The sequence below is a fragment of the Priapulus caudatus genome, unplaced genomic scaffold (assembly GCF_000485595.1).
Source record: "Priapulus caudatus unplaced genomic scaffold, Priapulus_caudatus-5.0.1 Scaffold227, whole genome shotgun sequence".
In the NCBI taxonomy this organism is placed as follows: domain Eukaryota; kingdom Metazoa; phylum Priapulida; class Priapulimorpha; order Priapulimorphida; family Priapulidae; genus Priapulus; species Priapulus caudatus.
Window position 1 is genome coordinate 77,909 of NW_014577288.1, and position 8,125 is coordinate 86,033.

The 8,125-nt window shown below is 39.5% G+C and overlaps 1 protein-coding gene across 2 annotated transcripts in view; it reads right to left on the reverse strand.

The window, feature by feature from the left end:
• Window positions 1-4,249, reverse strand: part of LOC106807653 (RPII140-upstream gene protein-like) — an 11,204-nt gene extending 6,955 nt beyond the window's left edge. The window contains exons 1-3 of one of the 2 annotated variants that reach the window (XM_014810064.1): window positions 4,197-4,242; window positions 1,494-1,660; window positions 1,133-1,316 (exon numbers count right to left, since the gene is read on the reverse strand). In XM_014810064.1, the coding sequence (XP_014665550.1) occupies window positions 1,133-1,316; window positions 1,494-1,660; window positions 4,197-4,225 (380 nt within the window). In that variant the 5' untranslated portion in view covers window positions 4,226-4,242. Of the gene's footprint in view, window positions 1-1,132; window positions 1,317-1,493; window positions 1,666-4,196 lie in introns of both variants that reach the window. The other variant, XM_014810065.1, reaches the window with a different exon arrangement.
• Between the last annotated feature and the right edge of the window lie 3,876 nt (window positions 4,250-8,125).

Below are 8,125 nucleotides of genomic sequence, written 5' to 3' on the forward strand. Positions count from 1 at the left end.
AGGCAATTTCTCACATGCCCCCAAAAAATTGCCTTGCCCCTCTCGTCACTTAATTCGAGGCCTGGTGTTGGGACTTTAAATAATAGTGCAGTCTAGCATGAGATTAGGTTTTGAGGTCATTACAAGCTGACCAGTCTCTGATCTCTGGCAATTGGTTACTCATCTGCTAAGCCACCCCTACCGCAAGAAGCCATATTGATGCATGAGATCACTGATTTAATCAAAGCATGCAACATGCAGAGATGCTACAGGGTAGTTCCAAAAAATCCTGAACAATTAAGTAGTGATTAATTAGCGCACAGCGAGCGGAGCGCGGCACCGGTTTTTAGTGTTTTTAAGACACTTAGAAAGCCCATCTGGAACACCATTTTGTTTTGTTTTTAGTCTGAATAGTGTTATTTGGGTCTGAGTTTCAGGATTTTTCCGATTTTTTTTCTGATTTTTTTTCCCGAACTTTTTACATTAAAAAAAAAGGTCCAATTCTGAACATGCAGAGCTGACCAGCTCATGAGACTGAAACCCGAGAATTTCACATTACTACAGAACCTGAAGAAAGGTATTTAAACCAAACTCAAGATTTGATATTACAATAACGGAATAATGACTGTGCATTGCAAAGCTGTAGGACCACTCAAATATGTTTTAATTCTCCAACATTAGAAAAATCCCCTGGTTTGTTTTATGCATTACTGTAACGAGGACGATGACATGATGTGACCCGTTTCGAAGTAGATTTGTTGTAAGTTGAAAGTGAAAAGGAAATAGTATTCTTGTTTCTCAACCCACATGCGCGCGCACAGAGGCACGCAGCTGCGTGCCTCGCACACTCACGTCCGATCTCCCTCACAACCAAGAACCTTTTCCTTTCATACATTTCTAGCTAACAATGAAAGTCGCGTGCGTCCGGACAACCACACCCGCTGCCCACATGCACAACAACTCCCTCTCAACCGTTTCGCATCTCCATCATCCATACTACATCAAACGCGCTGCCGCCGACTAACCCATTATGCAACTACTATCGTGACATTTCTAAACACAACTACTATTTCTACCATCTGCAAACCACACTTTACATTACACACAAGATAACCAGCATAACATAAAGGTCTCCACGAATATGTATCCTCACTCTTTACTGAATATCTTTTTTACTCGATCCAGTCCTGTTTCTTCATCTGGTGCTGCATACAGGTTAGATGCACTAGCCAATTCGAATTTTTCCTTTACAGCTTGCCATGTGCTACCAGCTCCAGATGCAGGTGGGGTAGAGTCTTGTGGTGAAGCATGTGCCTCCTGAGTGACACTCGTGGATGCTGCAGAAGCAAATCCAGTAATAAAGTAATAAAACTTACTTGAAATATGGCTACCAAATCATAATCACTGTTAGCAGTTTGGCTGTGATGCGATACTACAACAGTTTACTTTATAACTTTCGCTCTTAGCCTCTAGTGCAGTGGGTCTTAACCTTTTTTAAGTATCTGGTTGAGTACCTGGAGGTTGCTCGGGTGGTATTGGCTCTGCAGCGTAAACACGAGGCAGGAGGAATCCTTTGTAAGCTGCACAGAGTCCGCGACAGATGCTCCACGGCCGCTCACACAAACCATCAACCTCTGTTGACCTCATAGTCAGGTAAACTTCTCCTGCTCCAGTTATACCTGCACTAGACACGAAAACAAACCATGTAAAAGCACCTGTACATGCACATTTTGCACTTGTGAATAGGTGTGCACCAGATACAAATTTTGAAGTTCCGGCCAGAACCAGAATTTTAACTGGGAACAAACATTATAGCTTCTAAGTGGCTGGAGGTACAGCAGCCGTCGTTCGTTGAAGCCCATTTTGGCATTTGTTTGAAGGCTGAGGCAATTATTCGCAATCTTCTGATGTAAAGTTTACAATAATGTTCACTTTCATAGCTAATCCGAGTGTTTTCTAGCTTATCAAAACTCTCAAATCGTGAATTTATTTCCCAATGCATTATTTTGAAATCTAAATTGGCCGCCGCCGATCTTTGTCTCGTTTGTATGAAAGCGAATGGACTGCCCTACCTCCAGCCTCGTAAATTTGGAGATACGGTGCGTATCTCCAGCCACTGCCTAATAGTTTTGGTCTGTATACATGTAAAAATGACTTTACCGAACGAAATGTCACTTAGATGGCACATCGCTTTATCTATCGAACTATATCTATTATTGATCATGATCTGAGCACCCATATTTATGGCTTGTCGAATAACTATTTATGTTTCTAACAGCAGGCCCTAAGTTGGTGTACCAAGTTTCCAATATCTCACCCTAGTGTCAATGGCTACAAGATCTAGACACTTAAAAAAGATACGCTAATAGTAATACTCATATTTTACTGCATGGTTTTTAAGTACAGCTTCTTTTCATGTACAGCACTCTTTCAGGATTGAAACATGCTATACCAGGTGGCGATCGAAGCCTTCGATCAATTTGATAACTTACAACACAGGGAGTTTATAGCCACCTTCCCGCGATAAGCGTTGTAGAATACTGATCTGTGAACAGTCTATGCCGGGCTGCCGGGGCCCTGGTCTCGGGCTAGCCTCTAGTACCCTGGTACTATCTAATATGCCGGACAGACTCGGCGTACTCCACTGAATCGCAGTCCTTAGCGCGTCGCGCTACGCCTACTCCCCAAACCCTAACATATCACGCATAGGTCACCAGGGTTCGATTCCGGTATACCGGCCGTAACCAGGGTACGTTCCGGGCAGTACCCTGGGGGACATAGCCCTATGAGCTTAGGTAGGCCTAGCTCAGTGAACAGACAAAAATGCGTCTAAACAGAGGAATTGCTCCGACCTGTGATTGAGGATAAAATAGAATTAGTGACGTTTCGTTCACTGGTCATAGGCCGCGCGCTGTATTACTATTACTATTACTATTAGTCTATTATATGAGCGCATACCGCGCGTTGCATATTTGCTAATTAATTAGACTAATCTTTGCTTCAGAGACTCAAAATTTCACAGAGATTATCATTAAGGCTAAGACATGTGTCTATAGACTATAACAGCTAGAATTTATAGAAATTGTAACTGAAATCGGTCGCTCCATATGATAGGTTAGTAGGTAGTACATCGTACACGTTATACCAGGGTCTGTATCTTGTAAATACACGTTCTACCGGTCATAGCATAATAGCGTATGCGCGACCGGGGTCGACGGGGTCTATTTTTATCCTCCAATCACAGGTCGGAGCAATTCCTCTGTTTAGACGCATGATGAATGAATGTATGTGACTATATAGTGACAGCATAGACTGATATAGCTCTAGTCCTATAGGCTATAGCCCGTGTTCATTAACTGCCGCAGGGCTATAGAACATTCTCGCACAGATTTCGTAACACCACCTGGTCCCGATTGGTTCACGAAAAATGGCCTCAGAAAAGCGCAAAATGATCGGGCTTTTTAACACTTATTTATCTACAGTGGACATCTCACTATCTTTTGAAACTTTCCACAACTTTACACCATGTATTTATGCCTTTAATAGCTTTATTTCCTCACAAGTCAGCACTAACTGGCGCCGATGTGCTGTACCATTTGAAATGATTGGCGTGCGAACGCGTGACGTCACCGGATATGTAGGAAAAACACATGGCAGCTATGGTGCATGTCATACAATACCGGTGACGTCACGCGTTCGCACGCCACAATATATTCAAATGGTACAGCCAGTAGTGCTGACTTGTGTGAGGAATTAAAGCTATTAAAGGCCATAAATACATGGGTGTAAAGTTGGTGAAAAGTCCAAAGTGTTCAAAATGATAGGTGAGGATGTCCATGTAGATAATAGCCTTTAATAGGCCCTAAGTGTTAAAAAGCCTGATAATTTTGCCGCTTTGCGTTTTCTGAGCCATTTTTTGTGGAACCAATCGGGACCAGGTGGTGTTACGAAATCTGTGCGAGAATGGTTCTATAGCCCTGCGGCAGTTAATGAACGGACGCTATAGTACTACTAGTACTACTACTACTAGTACTAGTACTAGAGCTAAGAGTAAGACTGATACTGATAGAAGTCGAAGTTCAAGTTATTCTTACTCTTACTCTTAGTTTATGGAGACAGTGGGGCTAATAATATAAGTAATAGTTGTGTGAACAGTGGCGCTTGCAGTTACACCTGACACAAGCTTAGCAATTTCCCTAACTAATTTTTAGAATACCTTTAACACATAGAAGTATATCACAATCATATTGGCAAGGAGAACTGTCACTTGCCACGGCGCAGACATGTTCGTGACCTCTAACCTCACGCATTCGCAGCGGAGAGCGCCATCTGTCGTGGAGTTTGCGAGCAACGATGTTGTGAAGGGAAATGCGAGCGGGTGGTTAGTCTTTGCGGGGCAAGGGGGAGCTGCACCCTTGTCCTTGATTTTAGGGCAAAATAACGAAATAATGTAATAAACGAAACGAACCAATTACAATTTGGCAAAAACAATTACAAACTACACAAACACAGTTTAGCCTTTTTGCCTCAGGATGGATGAATTGTATCATGTAAATGATGTATGCGAGCTTGCTCTATTGTAATTTCCTAGAAGGGGTACGTACGTATCAGGAGTAAACGAGAGGCAGAGGAGAGGAAGGAAAGAGGAGCGAGAAAAGGCGAGAGAGAGAGAGGAGAGAGAGAGAGAGAGATAGAGAGAGGAGAGACGAGAGAGAGAGAGAGAGAGAGAGAGACGAGAGAGAGAGAGACGAGAGAGAGAGAGAGTACATTACATGCCAACCCTACGCGCTTTCGCGGTAGGACTACCGCTTTTTGAAGACTTTTACCGCCTACCGCTTTTAATACTATTCCTACCGCATTGCCAAAAATTTTTGAAAAAATTCTTTTTTTCATTTTTTTCATTTTATCTCTAATAAATGTATGTAATGTATCTCTAATGTATTCTATTGCGAGTCCAATTACTCCCCAGGAATGCAGGAGAAGGCACCATTTAGCACCATTTTTTGAAAATTTTCCTGGGCGGGCATGCCCCAACCGCCCTCAGCGGCAGCGCGCGACGAGATGCGTCGCACGCGGATCTACCACTTTTCATTCAAAAATGTTGGCATGTATGGAGAGAGAGATTCAATTTCAATTCAATTCAAAAAATTTATTTATCACCACAATTAGCAAAGATACAATGATACAGAAAACATTACTGTGAGGGGTGAAGGGGTAGCGAAAGACCATAGGGTGACGGTCATCGAGTCAGCTATCCCTTTATATGTACAGTAGACATAATATTGAGCACTAGATATTCGTGGTATTGCAAATTTAGGAAAAGTTGAGAAACTTTGCAAATAGAAGTAGTAATGGTGCAGTATATACAGTTGATAACAAACAAGAACAGTAAATCAGTTTACAGTAATGTAGGCTACCATAAATAATTTCGTACAGAAGGAATATATATGAATTTGATAACTGTAAGTTGAGATTAGGATAATTCACATCTTGGGTACAGTATATACAGAACAGGCATAAAAAATAATTAAATATATATACTAATTCAAAAGAAACATTTATACGAGGCCGTTAATAATATTTAATAAGTACATTCCGCAAGAAGCTGGTTAATTATAATTATTACCTGATACTCACCGAATAGTCGTTTAAGGTAATCAGGAGATTTTTTAGTAATTATGAGTCCATGTAAATGTAATACAAAAATAAATAATATATCAGTAATATAACCGGAATTGAATACTGTCAAACAAAAAAAGAGAGAACGATAAACAATTCTGGCTCATTCAAGGTGTTACATCACAAGGTAAGTCAAGTAATGGCTGCGTAATATACAGTGATAACAACCAGGAACAGTAATCAGTTTATAGTAATATAGGCTACAATAAATAATTTTGTACCGAAGAAGATATATGAATTTGATAAATTAAGTTGAGATTAAGATAATTCACATATTGGGTATAGTATATACAGTTATACAGAACCGGCATAAAAAAAACTATACAGGAATATAGCCCCCGGAATTGATACTGTCAAACAAAAAAGAGAGAGGATAACAATTTCTGCTCATCAAGGTGCTACATTCACAAGGTAGTCACAGGAAATAACAGATTTTTATTTTCGGAACTTTATAGAAATAGAAATAAACAGGTTTGATACATATAATATATACAAAAATAATAATACATATATATATAGTTAATATTACAGTATGAATTTGAGGTAGCTATACGCAAGTAGGGCACGAATGAATCCTACAATATACGGGAGTACACTACAGCTCTGCGGAGCCCAGTTCAAGGATTCAAAGGAATCTGTTCAGTGTAAGATATATTTGTTAACAGGTTTTCCAATTGCGTTACAAGGTGTGTTTGGTTTGCGGTATATTGCTAAGTAATAATGTATGTTTATGGACAAGAATATTTTGACAGTATAGGATGTGTTTATATTTTATTTTAGTTGTTTTTTAAGAGCAGTTGTGTGGAATTCCAGAGTAAGTTCATTCCATAACTTCGCTCCTTTTGAATTTGATTGTGTTCGAGCATAACTTTTCTTCATGACTCTTCTATAAAATAGTTTTGTCTCCGCGCTTCTTGTGTTATGGTCATGGACGTCTGATAGTTTGTAAAGTAGTGTAAATATGTACGGTAACATGCCATGTTTTATTTGTACATGAACACTATAAGTTCGTACTTGTGTAGGTCCAGTAGTTTTTAGTAATTTTAAGGGAGGTGAATGAAGGGGGTTGCGTGATCCCTAAAGTTGCAAATGTGATGAGTTTCGCTACCGTGTTATGGAGTGGTATTAATGGTTTAAGCGTAGTGATATTAGCATTGCCCCATGTTAGAATTTCGTATTGTAGGTAAGGGGTAGATTAGGGCATAGTTATAGTAATTTTAACGTCAAGGTGTCTACATTATGTCTGATTTTTGTAAAGATAGCCTTTAGTTTTGGTGACTTTATATGTGATATGTTTAATATGGGTATCCCATGTAAGCTGGTTATCCAGGTAAAGACCCAGATATTTTATACTGTTTTCTTGTTTGATTTATTATGCGAGTCCATACTAAGTTTAAGAATTTTTATATTGCCTGTTTCTGCTGATTTTGTTGCATATTGATCACTATATTTTGTTTTTTGTTGATGTTTAAACGATAGCTCTGTTTTGACTTTAACCATGAATCTACTTTAGCTATTTCTTGGTGTAACCATTGTTTGAATGGTACGAGGCTGTGAATGTGATAGAAAGTAGATGTAGTATCATCAGCAAATAGTCGCTCTTATTGAAAATTAGAGCAAACGGTAGATCATTGATTATAATAGATTAGGAATAATAGCTGCCACAGTTGTTGATCTTGAGACATCGCACATTGAAATCAAGTACAGACGATAAGTGTTCATCGATTGATGTTATAGTGTTTTCTCGTTGGATTGAACATACGAGTGGCGAAATTTTTTCAGGGCAATTCCCTCTTATTACCATAGATATTCCAGTTTTTTTTAAAGTATTTCGTGTTGCACAGTGTCAAACGCCTTTGATAAATCTAGGTAATATTACCACATGTGATATAAACTTTTCTATCAAGTGAGCGTTAAGTATGCTATCAGCTATTTCGAGGTGTGCGTAGGGTAGTGGAGTGACCTTTTTCTGAAGCCGAATTGGTATCTTGTTATAGTATATTATTCTGTTAAGAATTTTATTGCTTTAGTGTTAAATTATTTTCTCAAATATTCTAGCTGAGCGTGCATAAAAGAGATATCGGCTGTAGTTCAGGATGGATCTTTTCTGGGTAAGTCAATCTTTATAGATTTTGCTATTATTTTGGCCAGATTGTAAGGACACTGTCAGGAAATACTCCGTCTGATACACAGGTTGATTGAATATTTGGAGCGAGAACTGGGGCTATTGTCGTTCGAGCTTAGCATTTGTAGAATCTTGATTGGGAATATTTTCGGGAACTTCGTTATTTTTGGAGTTTTAACTGATCGATTAGAGCGGAGGAGAAAGATGAGAAGTAGAGAGAGACGAGAGAGAGAGAGAGAGAGAACGCAGAGGAGGGAGAGAGTAGAGAGAGAGAGCGAGAGAGAGAGAGAGAGAGAGAGAGATCAATGGTGTCACCGTGTCAAGGGATTTCTCACCCTTATA